The sequence below is a fragment of the Malaya genurostris genome, chromosome 2 (genome assembly GCF_030247185.1).
Source record: "Malaya genurostris strain Urasoe2022 chromosome 2, Malgen_1.1, whole genome shotgun sequence".
NCBI classification, from domain to species: Eukaryota; Metazoa; Arthropoda; class Insecta; order Diptera; family Culicidae; genus Malaya; species Malaya genurostris.
This window is the reverse complement of record NC_080571.1, coordinates 25,302,775-25,326,250: the sequence shown is the minus strand read 5'-3', so window position 1 is coordinate 25,326,250 and position 23,476 is coordinate 25,302,775. Positions and strand designations below refer to the sequence as shown.

General features: G+C 37.4%; 1 protein-coding gene across 13 annotated transcripts in view; it reads left to right on the top strand.

Moving 5' to 3' along the window:
• The window catches only part of LOC131432263 (F-BAR domain only protein 2), a 100,554-nt gene that overhangs the window by 48,503 nt on the left and 28,575 nt on the right, over nucleotides 1-23,476 (top strand). For 7 of the 13 annotated variants that reach the window (XM_058598422.1, XM_058598421.1, XM_058598419.1 and 4 more), the window contains 5 exons: nucleotides 86-301; nucleotides 9,726-9,824; nucleotides 9,886-9,982; nucleotides 10,505-11,149; nucleotides 20,346-20,570. In XM_058598422.1, the coding sequence (XP_058454405.1) occupies nucleotides 86-301; nucleotides 9,726-9,824; nucleotides 9,886-9,982; nucleotides 10,505-11,149; nucleotides 20,346-20,570 (1,282 nt within the window). The remainder of the gene's footprint in view (nucleotides 1-85; nucleotides 302-9,725; nucleotides 9,825-9,885; nucleotides 9,983-10,504; nucleotides 11,150-20,345; nucleotides 20,571-23,476) is intronic. The other 6 variants (XM_058598413.1, XM_058598424.1, XM_058598416.1 and 3 more) reach the window with 6 other exon arrangements.

Below are 23,476 nucleotides of genomic sequence, written 5' to 3'. Positions count from 1 at the left end.
TGACATAACGTGATGGAAAATCCAATTGAATATTGTCATGTATGGAATCTAATTCATTCCTATCCTTTTTTTTGTTGGTTTGCAGGCCATGAAAGAATCCACCGTGGCCGTGGGGAAAGCTAAAGATATCTACAATACTCGGCTGCAAGAATTGGAAAAGGCTCGCAAGGACAATTCGACCAAAGAGATCGAAAAGTCCGAAGCCAAACTGCGCAAACAGCAGGACGACTACAAGGCCCTGGTCGAGAAGCACAATATCGTCAAACAGGAGTTCGAGAAAAAAATGACAATAACTTGCAAGGTAAGTAATTTGAGCTGTCGGAAACTAGGTTAGCTGCTAAGGTAAAAAGGGGGGGGGGGGGGGGGGGGGTCTATATTCAATTGCGAACGTGATCCGATTTCATCGGCCAACAACAAGTCACGTACTACTGGAGCAAAATTAGCTTTGCTGACACGCGATGATTTACTCGCAGTGTGTTTTTAAATGAATCAGTGATTGTGTTGGTGGAACATTGATCAACTTTAGTGCCTGTTTTGCCCTTCCAGGTTATTCTCATACGTGTAGAGCCGCACGCTTCTGCAGTAAATTGTGCCAGCTTTGCGCTTGGAGCTTTTTGGCGGAAAAAAGCAGCGGTTTGTTAGCTAGCTTCTCGTACTGAGTACACAAAATGGCATATGGTGTACTAGTTTATGTTTAGAAAATGGCCAAGCTATGTAGCGTCGTCGCACAGTGGTCCAAAACTGGAAAAAGACGGTCAAAAATCTGTACTGACTTTCACTGATTTTTAAGAGCTAACGTGTCTTCGAAAAAATTTTACAAGATTATAGAACGCTTTTTTCGAAAGTGGCACCTTAATTTTTGTTAAGAGAGTAGTACCAATTTCGAACAACAAACAATTTTTTTTCACAACAAATTTTATTTTTCGTTTTGAAGAAAAAAAAATTTGAAAATATAAATAGTATAAAAAAATTATTTTTTGAAATATATTCGCTTTATTTTGAAAACAGTTTTTTTTGGATTTATCTACGTAGAATCTACCTCTATTACCTAAGTAAAGACTGTCCCAGAAAGTATGGACGCACTTTGATTTCGCTGTAAATAATTCACAAGTGTTAGATATTCAAATTTTATTCAATATATTAGCCATTGTAGACTAGCTGGCGCACCTTCTTGCGAACGTTCCTCATTAAATTCCGTACAGACTTCTTGGCGACAAGTTTTGACACTTTTTTCCAATCTTTTTCGAACTGTAGAATGGTTTCGGCTGCCGAGAAATGTTTCATAAGATGTGCCCTCGTTAATCCTCAAAATTCCTCAATTGGTCGAAGTTGTGGGCAATTTGGTGGATTCATGTCTTTTGGGACGAAAGTGACATTTTTGGTAGTGTACCGTTCTACCGTTGATTTCAAGTAGTGGCAAGAAGCAAGATCTGGCCAGAAGACAACAGGATCCTTGTGGCATCGAATCATGGGTAGAAGTCGTTTTTGTAAACATTCCTTGATGTATATTTCGCTGTTCATTGGAGCAGTGGTTATGAAGGGTTTCAAAATCTTACCGCAGTTACAAATTGCTTGCCAGACCATAGCTTTCTTACCAAATTTTTCGACTTCAATCGATGTCTCGGACTGGTTTAACACTTGCCCTTCTCGCACCGTATAATATTGTGGTCCCGGCAAGGATTTGTAATCGAGTTTCACGTAGGCTTCGTCGTCCATGATTATGCAGTTCAAATTTCCAGCAAGAATTGTATTGTACAGCTTTCGAACCCTCGGCCTGATCGATCCTTCTTGTTTCGGACTACATTTTGGTTGTTTATGCTTCTTATAGATTCGAAGATTTAAACGTTCTTTAGCACGAAGAACATTTGACTTCGAAGTGCCCACTTTTTTGGCCACATCCCGAACTGAAGCCTCCTTCTTTTGCTCGAACGCCTTCAGTATACGTTTATCCAACTGAGGGTTAGCAGGACCTTTTTTTCGACCCGTTCGACGTTGTTCTGCTGAAAGTCCACGCATTTCGAAACAAACTAATGAAAACGAATGAACAACTGCACAAGTGGTTAGAGAAGAGTGTAAACAACAGGACGCAGCCATAAAAATTGACAGATTCTGAAACATTGCGAAATGGCAGCGGTTTTTGGTTGCGTCCATACTTTCTGGGACAGTCTTTAATCTATTGAGTTGTTTCGGAGTTATGTTCGATCTTACCTTATGATCAAAAAAGAACCGGAATTTTAATAAAAAACGTGTTTAATCCACCTAGCAGTGAGATGATACCTATTTTTATCAATCCGCATGTGTTTTTTGCATGAATATTCTTCGGTGTTTAAGTTTTCATGACATTATTTTAATGACCCTCGTTTTAAGCGACAATTTGAGATTTTAATCACTCATTACTCTGTAATGTCGAAACTGCAAATCGGATCGAATTTAAATCTAGAAGTGTGATAATCGATTAAACATGCCATGATATGTAAGTTCCACTCTAGAGTTTACGGTAATTTAAGGTACTTCCAGAGCCGGTATTCAGGAACCAGCATAACCCAAACCGATTCGTATGGCCATATGACGAATAAATTACAACAGTTTTGAGTTCAACTTTGAAGCTTTTCGGGATTGTCATCTTCTATATCGATTTGAATTTTAAAAATTCATCATCATGTAATTCGAGAACCGGAAGTCATAATTGGATAAAATAGTTAATTTTTGTATATAAGTTTGTTTTAATTAAAATTTTTGTTTCTGAAATTTGATTAGGCTTTTTTTGAGAAAACGATTGAGCTTTGAGAAACGATTTTATACTGGAACCGGAATTCTAAAAGCGGTATGGCCGAAGTCAGATAAATTCACCTGAGTAGCTGTACACTTTACATTTGTTTCAAAACATTTGAAAATCAGTTAAGACATCTTTGAGAGATCATAGCACGAATTAAATTTTTAGGTGCCTTCTGATCGACAACTGAATACCACTAAAACTGAAAAAAGTTAATTTTTTTATCGACTATCCAAATCTGCTAACCCGATAAACCTGATTAAATTATGTGGAATAGACATTTTTATACAATCCCCGAAATCGGAAGTTGGATCTGACTGAAAAGCAAGATGTTGAAACTTTTCATTTGAATCTTAGATGATTCTTAGATTTCATTTGCATCTTAGATCGGTTCAGCCATCTTCAAGAAAAATGAGTTACACAATTTTGATTTCGTTTCACATATCATCCTGTAGTTCCGAAACCAGAGGTCGGAACCAAACATAATGCAGGAACTTTGTTTGGGAGCATATGACTTTTCGTATGAATCTGAATTTGTAGAAAAGAAATTTTCCGAGAAAATTAAGTGAAATTATTTGTCACACACGCCTTTGCTGATCTCGACGAACTGATTCGAATGGTATATGGATGTTATGTTGTTCCAGCATTTATTGCTGTAAGTAGTTTAAAACAAAATATTTAAAAAAAATTCTGCCATCATCTGGTTTATAAAGGGTGATTTTTTAAGAGCTTGAGAACTTTTTTAAACAATAAAACGCATAAAATTTGCAAAATCTCATCGGTTCTTTATTTTAAACGTTAGATTGGTACATGACATTTACTTTTTGAAGATAATTTCATTTAAGTGTTGAACGCGGCTGCGTCTTAGGTGGTCCATTCGGAAAATCCGCTTTTTTATCGACAAATTTTGTTCAGCGATGAGGCTCATTTCTGGTTGAATGGCTACGTAAATAAGCAAAATTGCCGCATTTGGAGTGAAGAGCAACCAGAAGCCGTTCAAGAACTGCCCATGCATCCCGAAAAATGCACTGTTTGGTGTGGTTTGTACGCTGGTGGAATCATTGGACCGTATTTTTTCAAAGATGCTGTTGGACGCAACGTTACAGTGAATGGCGATCACTATCGTTCGATGCTAACAAACTTTTTGTTGCCAAAAATGGAAGAACTGAACTTGGTTGACATGTGGTTTCAACAAGATGGCGCTACATGCCACACAGCTCGCGATTCTATGGCCATTTTGAGGGAAAACTTCGGAGAACAATTCATCTCAAGAAATGGACCGGTAAGTTGGCCACCAAGATCATGCGATTTGACGCCTTTAGACTATTTTTTGTGGGGCTACGTCAAGTCTAAAGTCTACAGAAATAAGCCAGTAACTATTCCAGCTTTGGAAGACAACATTTCCGAAGAAATTCGGGCTATTCCGGCCGAAATGCTCGAAAAAGTTGCCCAAAATTGGACTTTCCGAATGGACCACCTAAGACGCAGCCGCGGTCAACATTTAAATGAAATTATCTTCAAAAAGTAAATGTCATGTGCCAATCTAACGTTTAAAATAAAGAACCGATGAGATTTTGCAAATTTTATGCGTTTTATTGTTTAAAAAAGTTCTCAAGCTCTTAAAAAATCACCCTTTATATGTCATATTCGAACGATTATGTTGCCAAAAACGAGCCGTGCCAAAATCGGTCCGAGGCTAAATGTCATGCAAAAGAATGCTGTAAACAATCCTTTTGGTTCTTAGAAACAATTGTATGTGACAGTATAAAAAATCGTGTTTTCCGTTGCTCCCAAGCATTTCTTTGTCATACAGCGCTCAAAACTCCTACTGCTGGAATAGGGGGAAAAGTCGCTTACAGAAAAATTTCGATATCTCCGGTAAAAATGGACGGATTTTAACAATCTATGGCTTGTTGGATAGGTATTACCGTGCGGAATCTAAGTCTGAAAACATATTTTGTTTTCAAGGTCAATTGTGACAGATACTGTCAAAAAACTGAAAATTTTGACATAAAACTTTGTATAACTCAAAAAGTAAACATCCGATCTCAAAACCATTCAATAGCGTTTTGGGTGACGGGGAGACCTTTCATTTGCGACTAGTTTGATGAAAATCGGTCCAGCCATCTCTGAGATCTCGACCTCTTAGTTGACAACACACATACGGACACACACACATACACACACACACAGACATTTGCTCAGTTCGTCGAGCTGAATCGATTGGTATATGTCATTCGCCCCTCCGGGCCTCGGAAAAATTTTCGAAAGTTTGAGCGAATTCTATACCTATTTTTTATATATATAAAAATAGGTAAAACGCAAAATTTCAATTTTCAATAAATTTTCTTATTATCGCCTTCTAAGTACTCTCCTCCTGCGGCAATACATGCATGCTAACGCTTGATCCAATTTTCCATACAAATTTTATAGGCCGCCGAAGGTATGGCCTTTAGTTCACGCAGCGAATTCTCTTTTATGGTCTCTATGGTCTCAAAACGCGTTCCCCGCAATGGCAATTTGAGTCTGGGGAAGAGGAAAAAGTCACACGGGGCCATATCTGGAGAGTACGGTGCTTGGTTGATGATATTGGTTGAGTTTTTGGCCAAAAACTGCGACACAACCAACGCTGTGTGAGCCGGCGCATTCAGCTTTTTGGCACCAGCCGAGAAGCGACGCGTTTCAAACCCAAAACATCAGTAAAAATGTGTTCGGCTGATCCATAAGAGATGCCCAACAACACAGCAATCTCTCTAATCGGTACAGAACAATTTTGCAACACGATTTGCTTCGCCGATTCAATGTTTTCTTCAGTATCAGATGTTGTTGGGCGGCCAGGGATCTCATCATGATCCAAGCTTGTACGACCATCTTTGAAGCGTTTATACCACTCGTATGCCTGTGTTTTTCCTAGACACGATTCACCAAAGGCCTTTTCTAACATTTTCAACGTTTCGGAACACTTAAATCCATTTGCAACACAAAATTTGATGCACGCACGTTGTTCTAAATTTTCATCCATTATAAAAATCGCCACACGAAAATTTTTCAACTTCTTTGTATAGACGCCAAACAAAAACTAATCGTACGATATGCGTCAAAATTTGACAGAATGTGTATAAAAGTGTTGCCAACGTTGAGAGAATAAAAGTTTACCGATTGGACAAGCGCGGGAATTTGAAAATGAAAATTCCGGTTCTTTTTTTATCATAAGGTACAATTTATCTTTTAATCCCCTCCCCCCTATAAATTTCACATTAAGCCATCTTTTTTTGTAGTATATAAATTATATAAACACCCTACAAACACCCTTAAAACCATATTTGAGTTCTACAAAAATTATGTATGGCCTTCAAAAAGTTGTCGAATTAGATAAATTATGTCAAGAACAGGGGGTTTATGACTTAATTTATCTAATTCGACGACTTTTTGAATGTCCTTGACAGAGGCGTCAAGGACATTTGCTACACACTCTCTCCCCTAAAACTGAAGAGCTAGAAGTAGATATGCCAAGTTCGATAGCAATCCATTCAGTACTTTCGGAGTTATGCCGTTTGAAATATTACACCCCCCTTTTTAAAGGCACTTGCCACATCCACCTTACCGTATAGTCATCTGAGTTATGCAAAATGTTTCAATGGTCTTCAAAACATCGATTCTCGTCAAGTTGTATGAATTTTTCCATGACATCCCCTTCCCCTCTGTTAATTGTCGTACCATGGCCGAAGACCTGGCAACGACGGTATTGTGTTAGGTTCGCAGTGCCGTCATGCTTTTTATAACCAACGAACAGAATTTTCAAATTTTCGCTCCCAGAAGCAATTAAGAAAGCTTAGTTCGAAATGCTTTGAAATTGTAGACATAGATTGTTGGTTGATTTTCAAAGGCGACAAACGTCCATTTTAGGTATTTTGGAAGAATTTTGTCCTGTGTCACTAAAATTTGATTCTGAAAGAATATCGTATATTTTATTAACTGGAATCGGTTTTACGGGAGAAGAGTTGCTCCTTATTGATTTGTTTCCAACCGCATGCTATCGACTTTGGGACTTAGACAAATTTTTAAGTTTATTTTTTTGATGCCCAATGTCTTGGAAATGTCTTAGAAATGCATAGTAAATCAAGCTATGATGTAATCAGAGAAAATAAAATTATGAATGCATTCGGCTTTTGAGATGCAAATTTTTCCGATTTCCGAAGTTTTTCCCGTTTTTTACGCGGATTTCCGAAGATAGGCATTTTTTTACGCGAACTTTCAAAGTTATTCGTTTTTTTGTGTTGTCTTAGAAATGCATAAAGCTTTGAGATCTGGTGTAATCTAAAAAAAATTGTTTGAAAAATCTTAAATCGAAGTGCCCGAAAATTCGAGATAACGCCAAATCTCGACGTTTCATGCATTTCTAAGACAACACAAAACAATCGAATAACTTTGAAAGTTCTCGTAAAAAAATGCCTATCTTCGGAAATCCGCGTAAAAATACAGGAAAAAATTTGGAAATCCGCGTAAAAAAGCCACGTAAAAAGCCGCATAACAAAACCGCAAAAACGCATAAAAGGAGCTCAGTGTATGGGTAACCAAAACCAAAACCTGGATGACTAAAAAAAGGTTTTTTGCAAAAATGAATAGGAAATATATATCGAGATAATCGAAAAATACTCAAATTTTCAACTAGCCACTCAATTAGAATGTTTTTGCCTTTCTCATATAGAAAGGTTATGTAATCACTGTGTAAATTGACTTTTTATCCGAGGCCCGGAGGGCCGAATGTCATATACCATTCGACTCAGCTCGACGAACTGAGCAAATGTCTGTGTGTGTAGGTTCAAAAACGAAAACGGTATAAGATTCAAATAAAAGGTATTATGGTCCCATAGCTTGCTATTGAATTTCATTTGAATGTGACTTCTGGTTCCGGAGTTATACGGTAATATGTGAAAATTTGAGAAAAAGTTTACACTCAATTATCTCTGGAACAACTCAACCGATTTTCGCAAACTAAAATTCAAATGAAAGGTCTTATAATATCCTAAAATATTGTAGAACATTTTTCCTGGATCCGACTTCCGGTTCCGGAACTAAAGCGTGATAAGTGGAAAATTACCGATTTTATTAGTATTTTCCCACGAACGATGGTTAACAACAGGTATAAATCCCATAAAACTGTCTGAAAAATTCTTCTAGTTTGCAAAGCTTGTTAGTTTGTGGGCACGAAAACTTAATTCGGCACTACTGGTCCCCTCTTTTCCTGTTCCGATAACACCGAATATTGAAGAAGAAAAACTGCTAAAACTAAATTCACTTTGATTTCTTTGTGGTGCTTGAACCGGTTTTCACAAATCTTGATTTGAATTAAAGTTCATACTGTCTTTAAAGCTACTGTGAAATTTCATCCGGATCCGACTTCCGGTTCCGCAGTTACAGGGCGATGAGTGTCAAAGTTTTTAAATCGCCATATAGAGTGACAATATGTACAACACCGAAAGAAGAAGAAAACACAAAACGAACAAGGCTTGCTTTGTTCTATTTCGTACACGTTGTGTAGTGATCTCAATAATAAGAATAATAATAATAATAATAATAATAATAATAATAATAATAATAATAATAATAATAATAATAATAATAATAATAATAGTAATAATAATAATAATAATAATAATAATCCTACTATATGTTTTATGCTGCTGATTCATGCTGTTTAGCTTGACTTACATATGCAGAAGTAACAGAAACGCAGGTTCGTTTCGTTTATCTAACAAATTGTTCATCTAATTATCGTTTAATTGGTTTAATCGTAATAGAGCATGAGATAGTAAGTATAGGTTTAACTACGTTCAAAACTGTTCCAATTTGTAGGTCATATTCGTTGGTAGCAAACGAACCAACTTCGGTTATTCCATTCATCTGAATCCGGTTTCGGAAGAATTGTAAATAGTGATTAAAAACTGCAAAAAGGATCTCACTCACTTTTCTTGGAGATGGCCAAATCGGTTTTCACAAACTTATAGGTACAAAAGAAAAATCTTACAGTTTCATACGGAATCCCTTAGTTTTGTGGATACTACTTTCGGTTCCGGAACTACAGGGTAAACAGGATTTATAGAGTTTGTGAGATTAGGTCCGAACAAATTTTTGCAAATTTCACGGTTATATTTATGATGTAATGAGTAATATGAGAAAGGCATCCTTACACCACTAGGTGGATTAAAATAGGTTTTTTTTGCTGACATGGGATATCTGTTTAAAGATTGAACTGAAAAACTATTAAAAAAACTAAGCAGATGCGACTTCGGTCTATTCCAAAAATCGGGAATTTTCATCTCGCAAACCGCATCGCTCGAGAATTTCTCGGTCTGACAAAAAAAACAACTTTTTCCCAAATTTCGATTTTATCAATCAATGTACTCTCCTTGAAGAGCAATAGTTACCATTATCCAAACGATTTCTCCTAGCCTAAAAAAAAGCTTTAGTGTCAGCGGAGACCTCATCATTCGATGTAAATCTCTTCCCAGTAAGCTTCTTTTTCAAATAAAAAACAGAACAGAAAATAGTCGATGAGGGCTAAATGTGGCGAATATAGTGAAATTTTGCCATCGTAACGATCAACTTGAGTTTTCTGCTTTATTCCGGTCCGTTTTATCTTAATTTCGGCTTTCAAACGATGCTGTGTAATATTCTTCAATGACCTTTGTTGTTTTGCACATTAGTGAAAAAGTTTTGTAATCGATTTATTATTAAATGAGTGATATAAATCCGTTTACCAATCTCCGAATTTCAAACATTTTCAAGTAGATTCTAGATTAACACTCATCCCCTGATAGTAGAGTAATCAAACATAGCAGATATCTCAATCTAAATTGAATCAGAACTTCAACCATGGAATCGGATTTCTTTCACTGCAATTTCCTGTTACAACAAACTAATCATAAAATCTTTGTCTTCTATATTCCAGCGTTTCCAGGACATCGAAGAGGCCCACTTGAAGCAGATGAAGGAATTTCTCTCATCCTATATGGAAATAGTTCAAAACAATTTCGATCTGGTCGGTCAGGTATGAGTCACCGGGTAAACTTTTCCAGTTGACCAGTTCATTTTACCTTTCTCGATTACAGGTCCACTCTGATTTGAAGCGTCAATTTCTGGAGCTGACGGTTGACAAACTGCTCGAACAGTTTGTCCTCAACAAATACACCGGTCTGGAAAAGCCAGGTAAGTGGCCGTCCGGGTGGCCAGGGCATCCCACATCTCGACGCCGCCGGGGGTGGGGCCAAAATGTTTGCCGACTGTACGTGAAGAAGCGAACACTCACACAGTGTTGTAATTGTTTGATTTTTCTTAATGTTTTCGTTCGAGTTTTAGTGAATTTGAGTTTGTTTTTTTCTTTGTTTTTTGTTTTTAATTTTTGTGTTTTAGTGATAATGAATGACAATCATGATGTTGCTTTCTTGTTTTTTGTTTCGCAATCTTAGACTATTTCGGCATACTGTAAATTCATCCTGTTAAGAATAATCAAAACAAAAAAAATTGTAATGTGTTTCGTTAGATTTGCTTTTTGTTTCGGTATTTGTTTTTCTTTCTACACTCGATTCCGATTTTTCCGTTAGTCTGCAAGCATATGAACGAGATGAGTGAGAAAAATCGCATGCTACCACTAGCGCGCGTGATTTGTTTTGTTGTTTGTTTTTTGGTTTTTGATTTTTCTCTCTTCCCTATATTCATGCGACCGTGCAGAGTTTATAGAGCTTGATTTGGTGAACTTGTCCGGTGGCTCCCTAACGACTAACAGCGCGTTGCTAGAGAATACCTCGAACCCGAATGCCAACTCGAGTGGTTCAACGGTTGGCCTGGCCGGTGGTGGTGGTTCGATAACCGATTCGCCAGCCCTCTCGACGACCAGCTCGTCGCAGCCGGTTCCGATCATCATCAAGAAGGAAAGCAACCTGCGAAGTTGGTTCACTTCCAGTTCCAGTGCAGCCGTGCCAACAAACTCACCGGTGAACCAGCCGACCTCGCCGGCACCGTCCACCGGTGGTGGTGCCCGCGGTAGTTTGATCGATGCCCTGGGGGCCAGTGCGGACCGACCGCTGTCACCGGTATCCGCGACGATGGTGGCGGCGGCGGCAACGACGACGACGACGACCATGGCGGGAGATTCATCCGCTTCCAGTTCGGCCCAAAGTACGGCTAAGACAAGTAAATCCTTTTACGCCGACTTTCTAAACAAAACTAATCACAATCAGCAACAGCCACCACAAAACAAGCAACAGCAAACGCCGCAAATGAAACAGGAACAAGAATCGCATCAACAACATCAACAACCAAAATCTTCCCGCCGCACTACCTCCCTTCTAAATCTCTTCATGTCTAACTCCCAGGGTAATTTGTTATCAATTTGTTTTATTTTTCTGTGATACGATTCATGCTAGTTGCGAAGGACTACGCACTTTCCCATTCGGGTTCATTTTTTTTTCTTCCTCTGATCATTTATGTTCCGTTTTGCTTTCTTTCACTGCTCCCTGCGCCCCTCCTGCTCCCCATTCTGTCCTTTTCTCTGTACTCTTTGATATATGTACTCGACTGCAGTTGAAAATGTTCTATTTCTGTAATGCTATCTTTCTATCTCACTACACACACACCCACACACCACCTTTTTTCAATACTACCGCTACTTCAGTGGGCTCGCAACAACCACTCAGCCACACACTCTAACAAAACGGAGACACTAACAACACAAAAGAACAGGAAGAAGAGGAAGCACACAAACCAATTGTTCCTTACACTGCTACTCCTACTACTACTACTACTGCTACCACTGGGTACGGGGGAAGGATACCACCGTGTCACAACGAGTTTTCGCGCGTTCATCGCTTTTTTTGTTTGTTCTCGCGAACGTTGTTCTACTTTTCGTTCCACCTCAGTGAATTCATTTGTACTTTTTTTCCCCTTTGAATCAGACGGATGTCATTTCATCCTTTCTCGATCCGTAGTTTTTCGTTCACTTCCGCTTCCAATAGTCGCGAAATTAGACCGTACGGTAGCAGCAGTTGCTGTGAAGAAGCCTGTAAATAAGCGCATAAGTGTTCACCCATTTCTTTCCATTTAGTCACTGCTTTGAAATTGTGTTTTCCGGTTTTTTTTTCGTTCCGAATTCAAACCCAATTTTTGGTAAAAATAACTTTCCCGTTTAAAGAGAGAGCTTGTACTCGGATTTTTCTCATTGCTTCTAGTATTCTTGATTTATTATTTATCAGTACAATTGATAATGCTTTTGACACAGTGTTGTTCTTGAGTAGGGCTTGAATAACTTGCTTTTCCTCATTTCCAGATATCCCTTTTATAGCAATCCTCAGAGAGTTGTTTTCTCGACTCTATTCTGATCCTTTGCTTCCAGTTGAAATCGGAATCAAAATGGTATCAGAAACGTAAATTTATTCAATAGTTCAATGTTGAGGGGTGTTTTTTAAAGAGCTTGCTGATTTGAAATTTAAATAAAACACATGCCAAATTATGAAATGGCCAATTTTTTTATTGAGTACATTTGGCCACCTCGACTATTTTTCACCAAGGTAATTTTGAAAGGTCCAATTTTCGACCACTTTTTCAAGCATTTGTAAACGTATTTCAGCCAGGACACGTTGAATATTTGTTTCCAAAGCATACAATCGTTGCTGATTTATCCACATAAACCAATGACTTCTCGTATCCCCACACACAAAAATCGAGTAGTGTCAAATCACACGAACGCGGAGGTCAATTTTGTCGGTCCATTTCTCGAAATGACGTTGTCGTGGAAATGTACTTTTCAATAAGTCAAATGTTCCGGCCGCAGTATGACAAGTGGTACCATCCTGTTGAAACCATATTTTGTTCACATCCGTTTCTTGAAGACATCGTAGCAAAGAACGCTCTCTAGCAACTCTTCACACGATTCAATCAGTGCCATCAAAGAGAGACGGATATCATCGCAGCAACAGAAAACCGGCATGGTCCATTTAACGTAGAATGGACACCAGTGCGAGAGCGAATTTCTCTCGATGACCTGTCTGAGAATCAAAGGTTAGCACACTGCTGTGGGGATTCTCTCTGAAGCAACAAACGATCGCTTATTCTCGTTTCGCGATCCGATTGCGATATAATCATTTTACTATTGCCGATTATTCTAACTATGTGCATATAACCTTTGTATAAGTTGTGTCTATGAAAATGTATGTGAATTCTCCACACAAGGGTTTTGAAATATTGCAACCTAGTATGAGAATCATCAAGTCGAATCATCGATTCGATTATCTGCAATAATTGTCAATTTGCGGTTCTCTCTTGGTAAATTTCACACAGCACCGATCATTGCAAAACTGTATCTATTTTGGTAAGGGCTGTGAAATACTCAGAATATGAAGTGGAGCGAAGAAATATAGAAAAATTCTCTTACGGTTCATGTATTGAGAGACACGAGTTCTTGTAGCGTCTTCTACCGGATTGAAATTGTTGTATACAATATAGAGAAATATCGAGCAGCTTCTGTCAAATTATCGGCAATCACCAACACTGCTAGAAAGATTTGGCAACGAAAATTCATTGATCATGTTTCTGTATCGATTTCCATTCACGGTAACGCGTCGTCCTTCCCCATTTTTAAAGAAATAAGAACCGGTGGTTCCATCAGCCCGTAGACCGTACCAAACAGTACATTTATCGAGATGCATCGGTAATTCTCGAACGGCCAAAAATGCGCCTCATCACTGGAGAGAATTTTGCGCTAACAGTTTTAATTGAACACTGATTTGGAAAATAAATTTCCAAAAGAAGCGTTGTTCTGGAGTTAACCTACACAGCAAAAAATTATGAAATTTACAGGTGACGCAAATCTACATATGACACAATTCATGGAACGTAATCCGTGAAACGACTGAATTTTACAAGAATGATATAAACATACGCCCATATTTCAAGCAAACGTGTAAATTTACATGTTTTAGCACTTAAAAGTAAAATTGAATTATTTTTTACGCTCATATATGTCGGTCTCAGAAGACGTAAATTTACACGATTTTTTCTAGGTGTGTATTCGTGATGATTAGCCAAACAATACTGGGTAGAGACGTCACTTTACACTGTCAGAACAACTTTCAGACAATAGAGTAATCTCTATTGAAAAAATAAACTTTTTACTATTTCAAACGGATATATCGAACTAATAACGAGTTTTGTTCAAAGTTGGTGCAAATATGGAACACGTTTCTAAATGGAAAATGACCTAAGCAAATTACGATGAAATACGGAAAATAGGTGAAATAAGTTATACAGTTAGAAGCAATTTCGAAGAAGCCTTGAACGGGTTTGTTAACAAATTTTAAACTAAATTTAATCACATTTTAAGTTGGTTTCATGAAAACAAATTGAATCATTTTTTTGAAAAAGAATTTTCTGTCTAATTCGAATCAAATTAAGTACAAACTTAAAACTGTCTAATGAGATTGGTTTTTTAGACAAAACTTAATTTAAATTCTTTATTCGAAACACGTCAAATAGTGAATTTCGATCAATTTTGGAACCAAATTTGACTAATCTTGGAGTCGTTTCTAGCAGTTTCTCAACCAATGTTACACAAGACTTTAAAAGTTTAGAGTGATTTATTGATTTTTAGTTGTTTTGTCGCCATAACTAAGTTCCATAACTATTATAGAAATGTTTCTATGATAGCTAAGGATGGCGGAAATGGTGAACGCGCGTATGCACGGTTCGAATAAGAACGCAGGTTCGAGTCCTGCCTCTGAGCGTATCTTTTTCCACAAAAAAACATCTTTCCTGTGAGTATCTCATTCATTTGGCTTCTTCAATATATGTTCCCACTTAATCAATGCAAAACTGAGTTCAGAATGATAATAGATAATTGCTCTCAAATTTGTATCCAATTTAAACTAGTTGAAATTAAATTCGAATTTCATCATCAGTTTTAAACGAATGTTGCAATTTGATGTTTCATTTGTAAAAAAAAATATTAGGTATACGAATTTTCAATTATTTCTGATCAATTTTCCGGATCTATCAAACAAATTTCCGCAATAACGAGTTTTTTTTGCGTGGATTTCCGAAGTTATGCGGTTTTTTTACGCGAATTTTCAAAATTATCTGGTTTTCTTATTTTGTCTTAGAAATGCATGAAACGTCGAGATCTGGTGTTATCCCGAAATTTTTTTCACGTCAACTCTCTGACACTTAGAAAATTTTGATTTCATTTAAAAAAAATTGTTTTTTGATCACACCAGACCTCAAAGTTTCATGCATTTCTAAGACATTTGGCATCAAAAAACAATTTTCGATTTCGGGAACCTCAAAATTTTTCTGAGTCCCTTTTCAACATTTTTTTGCAGATCATACCAGATCTGGACGTTTCATACATTTTTTTTATACATTTGGCATAAAAAAATTGGTTTTTTATGCGGATTCCTGAAATTACGCCAAAAGTCGGGTTTTTTCAAAAAAAAAAATTTCTGAGAATACACCAGATCTGCACACGACATTTGGCATAAAAAATAAAATTCTTTAAATATTTAGGGGTTTCTGGTTTGTACAGGGTGATTTTTTAAGAGCTTGAGAACTTTTTTAAACAATAAAACGCATAAAATTTGCAAAATCTCATCGGTTCTTTATTTTAAACGTTAGATTGGTACATGACATTTACTTTTTGAAGATAATTTCATTTAAATGTTGACCGCGGCTGCGTCTTAGGTGGTCCATTCGGAAAATCCGCTTTTTGTTCAGCGATGAGGCTCATTTCTGGTTGAATGGCTACGTAAATAAGCAAAATTGCCGCATTTGGAGTGAAGAGCAACCAGAAGCCGTTCAAGAACTGCCCATGCATCCCGAAAAATGCACTGTTTGGTGTGGTTTGTACGCTGGTGGAATCATTGGACCGTATTTTTTCAAAGATGCTGTTGGACGCAACGTTACAGTGAATGGCGATCGCTATCGTTCGATGCTAACAAACTTTTTGTTGCCAAAAATGGAAGAACTGAACTTGGTTGACATGTGGTTTCAACAAGATGGCGCTACATGCCACACAGCTCGCGATTCTATGGCCATTTTGAGGGAAAACTTCGGAGAACAATTCATCTCAAGAAATGGACCGGTAAGTTGGCCACCAAGATCATGCGATTTGACGCCTTTAGACTATTTTTTGTGGGGCTACGTCAAGTCTAAAGTCTACAGAAATAAGCCAGTAACTATTCCAGCTTTGGAAGACAACATTTCCGAAGAAATTCGGGCTATTCCGGCCGAAATGCTCGAAAAAGTTGCCCAAAATTGGACTTTCCGAATGGACCACCTAAGACGCAGCCGCGGTCAACATTTAAATGAAATTATCTTCAAAAAGTAAATGTCATGTACCAATCTAACGTTTAAAATAAAGAACCGATGAGTTTTTGCAAATTTTATGCGTTTTATTGTTTAAAAAAGTTCTCAAGCTCTTAAAAAATCACCCTGTAGAAAAAGTGCATATTTAGTTTCAATTTCTTCGTGTTTCGCCTTCGGTTCATCAGTGCTTAAAGCAGTTCAAATGGGCGGATGGATGTTTAATTTGAACTGTTTTAAACACTGATGAGCCAAAGGCGAAACACGAAGAAATCAAAAATTCTTTAATTTTGTGGTTATTTTACGTGGATTTTCGGAGTTACGCGGTTTTTTTCTACGCAGATTTCCGAAGTGTAGCGGTTTTTCTTGCGCAGATTTCCAAAGTTACGTGGTTTTTCCTGTGCTTTTTTTACTCGGTTCGTATCATCGCGTAAAAGGAGACCTAAGTGTAAAAGTAAATAAGTCATGTTCCGATATTCAACGAAACGAAAATGATGAAGAATAAATCTAAAAATAAGATTTATTCGGTTTCGACTCATCAGTGCATTAGCAGTTTATGTTGAATTAATGCTGAACATTTTTTTGCACCGAAGTGCAAAGTACCAAAAAATCGAAGCTAAAAGTTACTTTTAGCCCGCTCGCTTAATGTGAGAACGATTTTTATGTTCAGTCGACAACTTAAGTATGAAAGTTGTTCTTTCTTTCATTTGGATGCATTCGTTTTCGCTTTTGAGCCAAGAACATTAGGGTGTCAATAGAAAAGGGTTATCTCTAATTTCCTAAACCGGTAGTTGTACCAAAGATAAACTCAAGATTACAATGTCGTTGATAAACGTCGACTGGCTCCGGCAAAATGCCATGGAAACAATAAAACATAAACATAAACAAACATTGTCATGGTTACGACGCATGTAGCGATCAGAAACTTGTTGTTTTGCTTCAAAAGACCGAAACTGACAGTGAAACGAACTCATCGAGGGATCCTATTTAATTGAGTTCAAGCACCTAAAAAAATGCCTATACAAAATATGAGCTAAATCGGATAGAATATGGTGTTTGAAAATTTTCAATTTTAAAAATCAAATAACCTTCTGGGGAAAAAATTGCATTTCTAAGACATGCACCAAAAAAATATTACGATGCGGAAATTTTAAATTTAAAATCCCATTCGATTTTGTTCAAACAATTTGTTTCGAGATGACTTCAGATCTCGATGTTTCATGCAATTCTAAGACATTGGGCGTAAAAAAATCTTCGGTTTCAGAAATTTAATTTTATTATGTTGCAGTTCATATGAATAACAATTACCTGCAACATTTAACTCTAAGAGCAGTAGAACATTTAGTATTTAGAATGTTGTTTCTTGTTTCAATTATAGAGGTTTTAACCTTAAAGTCATTCGCCTCTTCGAGCCAGAAAAGCTTTCTGACCCTATGTTTGGGGTTGGGAATCGAGCCCAGGCGGGTTGCGTGATTGGTATCCATTTATCCATTACGCCATATACCCGTCCCCATGCTTTAGAATATTTATTTTGATTGTATACTAATCAAAATTGTATTCCAAATTATAGACAACATTCCCGACTGCATAAGCATCGTACTATAAATATTCATACTAAAATTCTTCTAACTCTCACAAAAAAACTTGAAAAGGGATTCCATACTAAAATTTAACTAATTCATGTCAAAATTGATCACAGATTAAAAGTTCGCATGCACGAGACATTTCACGTGCTGTTTTATGAATCAATTTATTAATTAAACATATCCATGCACGAAGCATTTCACGTGTCGTAGGTAGCAATAGACAAAATTCAAAAACTTTTAGCGTTGAGTTTGTTTCAAGAAAGTTTTGTTTAGAAGTTTGATTTTCCTGCAGCTGTAAGACTAGTTATGTAGTAGCTATATTTCCAAACTGAAAATTTGCAATTCTTTTCATATCTCACCTGTCTTGACATTTAGGGAGTCCATCTGCGTAAATTTTTCGAAAAATCTAATGACGTCATTAGGCAATTTTCATGGATGCAAGTACACCGAGGTCTTTTTTTACGCGGTTTAGTTTTATGCGGTTTTTTCGCGGATTTCCGAAACTATGCGGTTTTATTGTTTGAATTTAAAAATGCATAGAATGTCGAGATCTGGTTTTATCCCGAATTTTTTTTAAGTCAACTCTTTGACACTTAGATTTAGGATTTCCGAAGTTACGGCGTTTTTTTTTTGAGCGGTTTTATTATGCGGTACGTATCCCCCGCTTGAAAAGAGACCTTGCAGATTAAATGTGGTTCTATAATATGAAGTTCTACTGTGTTTCCGAACTTTGAACGGTTTTTTCTTAAAACAATGTTTCTTTTATTAAATTCAAACTAAAAATTGATCTTTTATTGTAAGAGGGTAAACTTGAACATAATGAAAATCGGATGAAATTTAAGTTATTCCTTCACGAATTTTCGAACTTTTGATCGAACGCTCTTCATCAAGTTCCAAACAAGTGTCGCATCGCATTTTTTTACGCTTGAGCCCAAATTTATTTTGAACTCCTGCATGTTCCCAACTGCCTTACCAGTCTTCTTGAAGACCCTCCGCAAGCCAATAGAGAGTGGTTTTGGCATAGTGAGCCGACGCTAAATCCGGTTAAAACTGTGAAGGTGTACTATGCTTCTTATATAAAGGCAGCAATCTCTTCTGGAGACACTCAGATCGATAGATTTCTGCATTTATAGTTCCGGTAGTGTAAAAAATGGTTGACTTCAAACCACAGGAACATATTGCTTACCATACCAGTACCTTTCGACCGAATTTCTCCACTTGAATCGACCTGTCCGCATCGCTTACATCCTTCCCAACGACGACAGTAATGTATAGTAATACCCTTCTCACTTAGCCATGTGTCCAGAACTTTAATTTTCACTTCCTTTTCAATACTCGACATTTTTAAAACGCAAAATTTCAACCGCACAAACAAATAAACACACGAAAGCTGACAGCCAAACGCACAGCATGCTGTGATCTGAGCATAACAAACCATCACAAATACATGCGTACAACACAAATGTATGTAAATATCTTATTTTCGATACACTCCTTATCCATTTTGAAGGGCATTGAACCTTATTGAATACAATTCTTCGGAATACACTATTAGAAAAATTTACATTTATAATAAAAGCACCAACTTTCAAAATATTGTTTAACTCATTCTAATTGTTGAATAAGTGAAAACCGCTACCGACGCTGGACCTATGGGTTACAGGTTGAAAATAACTGGTTCAAAGAAAATCATATGAGTATCATTCTCGAGGAAGCAAACTAGTTCGTTTGTTTATCGTATTTTTCATTAATGGTCTATTGCTGATCCAGAAGATATTTAAAGTTACTAGACAGGAACAAAGTTAAAACTTCTGAAAAACATGTCCTTCCGGTTCAATTCTGTTAAGCCATGGTGCTCACCGGCTGCATCTTATTCAATTTTAATTTTGCCACCTGAGTTGACGAAAATAATTCAATTTAGCTCGAAACTTTTCAACGGACGAACCCATTTTCCTGACTTGGCACCATGGTTCGAAAGGGCGATCCGCCGTGGCGCCCAGCGGGATGGACCCGGTCTGGTCTAAAACTTTCCACCTGAACGAAGCGTAATTTGATTGTGCCGGTAAATGTCTTCCATCCATTTGCGCCTGCAATTAAGGCATGGCGAAGTGACGGGAAATCGATTTTCGTGATCCTGAAGCATTCGCTGTAATTATAGATAGTTGTTTCTTTTCGTTGCGCTTGGGGTTTTTCAATGATTTCGCATAAGCTTCCGTAGATGTTTTAAGTTTTTTGAAATTATGCAAACTCCCTAACCAAAGTGTGCCGACGAAGACGATTGGATTTACTGTGCGTGTGTTGCTTCCAATTCTTATTCTTTTCTATCTAAACTACTACTGAATGGAAATTTTGATGTGCACCTCAAAATCCTTGAACTAACTAAAAAAAATTCTTGAATTCTCCCTCTTGAATCGTTTTCCCGATGTCAGTCCAGTTCAGTCCAGTCCAGTTGGATCGGTGTTAGATTTTAAGAATACTACAAATTTGGATCCTTTTATCTTTTTCTCTCTTTCTCTCTTTCGCAATGTTTTTTTTTCGCAATTCTCAAAACACTTCATATCGGAACCACATAAACAATAATGACATGACAAAATATCGAAAAACCATTTTCGAAACAACAACGTAACACATCCCAGGGAGTCGGGAAAGTCGTGATTCGACCACGAGCGGCGGTGCCGATTCGGTGTCCACCAGTACGGCCGGTGGAATGGCAATTTCTGCGCCCACCAGCCCCAACGATGTCCACAACGGCAACCACAACAACAACAACAACAATGGCAGCGGCGGCGGTGGCGGCAGTGGAAATAATGGCATAGCAAGTTCCTTCATTGGCAGAAATCCACTGCTCCGAGGATCCAAATGTAAATTGCGTGTTTCCCAACGCGTTGGGTTTTGCGTTGATTACCGGTTGATTTTTTTTTCTCTTCATTCGATTAAAAGTTGGATTTGGTTTGAGTTTTACCCACCGAATTTTTCACCTTGGTTTGATCTTAACGGTCTTTTCTTTGAGACTTCTTTGGTATTCTTTTTAATCTACCTTACTTTCTCCGGTGTAAGTTTTTCGTCTTCCGAGAGTTTTACTTTTCCTGATTGAAGCAACGCACGTTTCGTTAAAAACGAATGTCATTGGATCAATTTTCTATATTGTTTTATTTTGTAGTGTAGAATCCTTGTCTTGTAGAGAGGTTTGACAAGCAGTTTACCTTGATTTGATTTGTAGATTCACAAGTAGCACCCGGTGAAGTTGGTTTTCTTTTCCGTAGTTTCACCAATCGATTTGATTTTTCTCCCTCTAGCTTCCTATTAACAAAGAAATTTAATTTCATAGCTTTTACTTAAAACGATGCTTATTCTTGAATTGTTAAAAACAACAAGTTTTGGTGTCACGTTATTTGACTAATTTTTAGATATTCATTTCAGCATCTTTAGGTAACTCTTAAGTCCGAAGATAATATTGATGACAAAATTTAGTTACATTCTATCATTTTCCAACCGCCCTGATCGAAACATGTAGGACCTACGTTCTATCTCGCAAACTTTCGTATATCGTCTTTTTTTTTAAAGTTTAACGAATTTGATTAGGATCGAATAAATAGAATAGACATAGAAGCAGAATGCATTCTAAATTTGAGCTGAATCGTCGTTCAAAGTTTGGAAATTATAATCGATCTTGAAAAATCACCATACACAGAAAAAAAATCCTAGAAACGATACAATTCATAACAACTTAACTTTTCAAATGACGCAATATTTCATTCGTGCATAATTTTACAGGCTCCGACTGTAATTTGCACTGGGCTACTGTTGCGATAGAATCATTTTACTATTGCCGCTTATTCTAAATAAGTGCATATAACCTTTGTATAAGTTGTTTCTATGAAAACGTCTACACAATGTTCTACACAAGGGTTTTGAAATGTTGTAACCTAGTTTGAGAATCATCGTTTCGATTTTCTGCGATAATTGTCAACTTGCGATTATCTCCGCACAGCGCCGATCATTCCAAAACTGTATCTGTTTTGGTAAGGGCCGTGAAATACTCAGAGTATGCTGTGGAGCGAAGAAATGTAGAAAAATTGTATTGACAGGCAGCGAGGTATTGTAGCATCATCTACCAGATTGACGATGCTGTATACAATGTGGAGAAATATAGAGCCGCTCTCTGCCAAATTATCGGCAATCATCAACACTGATTCTAAGATATTCTAAGACATTTTTGTTCATTTCGGAAATCCCAAAGTTTTTCTATTTCCCAGAGTCAATTTTTGCCTTTCTCATATAGAAAGGTTATGCAATCACTGTGAAAACCGACTTTTGAACCGAGGCCCGGAGGGCCGAGTGTCATATACAATTCGACTCAGTTCGTCGAGTACGCAAAATGTCTGTGTGTGTGTGTGTGTGTGTGTGTGTGTGTGTGTGTGTGTGTGTGTGTGTGTGTGTGTGTGTGTGTGTGTGTGTGTGTGTGTGTGTGTGTGTGTGTGTGTGTGTGTGTGTGTGTGTGTGTGTGTGTGTGTGTGTGTGTGTGTGTGTGTGTGTGTGTGTGTGTGTGTGTGTGTGTGTGTGTGTGTGTGTGTGTGTGTGTGTGTGTGTATGTGTGTGTGTGTGTGTGTGTGTATGTGTGTGTGTGTGCGTATGTGTGTATGTAACGTTTTTTTGCACTAACTTTTCTCGGAGATGGCTGAACCGATTTTCACAAACTTAGATTCAAATGAAAGGTCTTGTGGTCCCATACAAAATTCCTGAACATTATTTGGATCCGACTTCCGGTTCCGGAATTGTGGGGTAAAATGTGCAAAAAATTGTGAAAATAAGTGCACTAACTTTTCTCAGAGATGGCTGAATCGATTTTCACAAACTTAGATTCAAATGAAAGGTCTTGAGGTCCCATACAAAATTCCTGAATATTATTTGGATCCGACTTCCGGTTCGAGAGTTATGGGGTAAAATGTGCAAAAAAAAGAAAATATGTGTATTAACTTTTCTCATAGATGGCGCGACCGATTTTCACAAACTTAGATTCAAATGAAAGGTCCTGTGGTCCGATGCGTTATTCCTGAATTTCATGCGGATCCGACTTCCGGATCCGGAAATATAGGGTAAAGTGTGTTAAAAATTGTACACCATCACTGAAAATGGGGAAAAACCTTAAAAAAATTTCTAAATCGACCTCAAATCTTTTCCAATTTGAAGGTTTTTATCAGTAGACGGTCAAACAAACTATTCTTTTAAGAATCGAAGAAAATTTTTTTTTTACCTTTTATGGTTATGCAATCACTGTGAAAACCGACGTTTGAACCGAGGCCCTGAGGGCCGAGTGTCATATACCATTCGACTCAGTTCGTCGAGTACGCAAAATGTCTGTGTGTATATGTGTGTGTTTGTGTGTGTGTGTGTGTGTGTATATATATATATATATGTGTGTGTGTGTGTGTGTGTGTGTGTGTGTGTGTGTGTGTGTGTGTGTGTGTGTGTGTGTGTGTGTGTGTGTGTGTGTGTGTGTGTGTGTGTGTGTGTGTGTGTGTGTGTGTGTGTGTGTGTGTGTTGGTGCGTATGTGTGTATGTAACGTTTTTTGCACTAAGTTTATGGGGTAAAATGTGCAAAAAAATGAAAATATGTGTTCTAACTTTTCTCATAGATGGCGCGATTTTCACAAACTTAGGTTCAAATGAAAGTTCCTGTGGTTCCATACGTAATTCCTGAATTTTATCCGGATCCGGAAATATGGGGTAAAATGTGTTAAAAATTTTATACCATCACTGAAAAGAG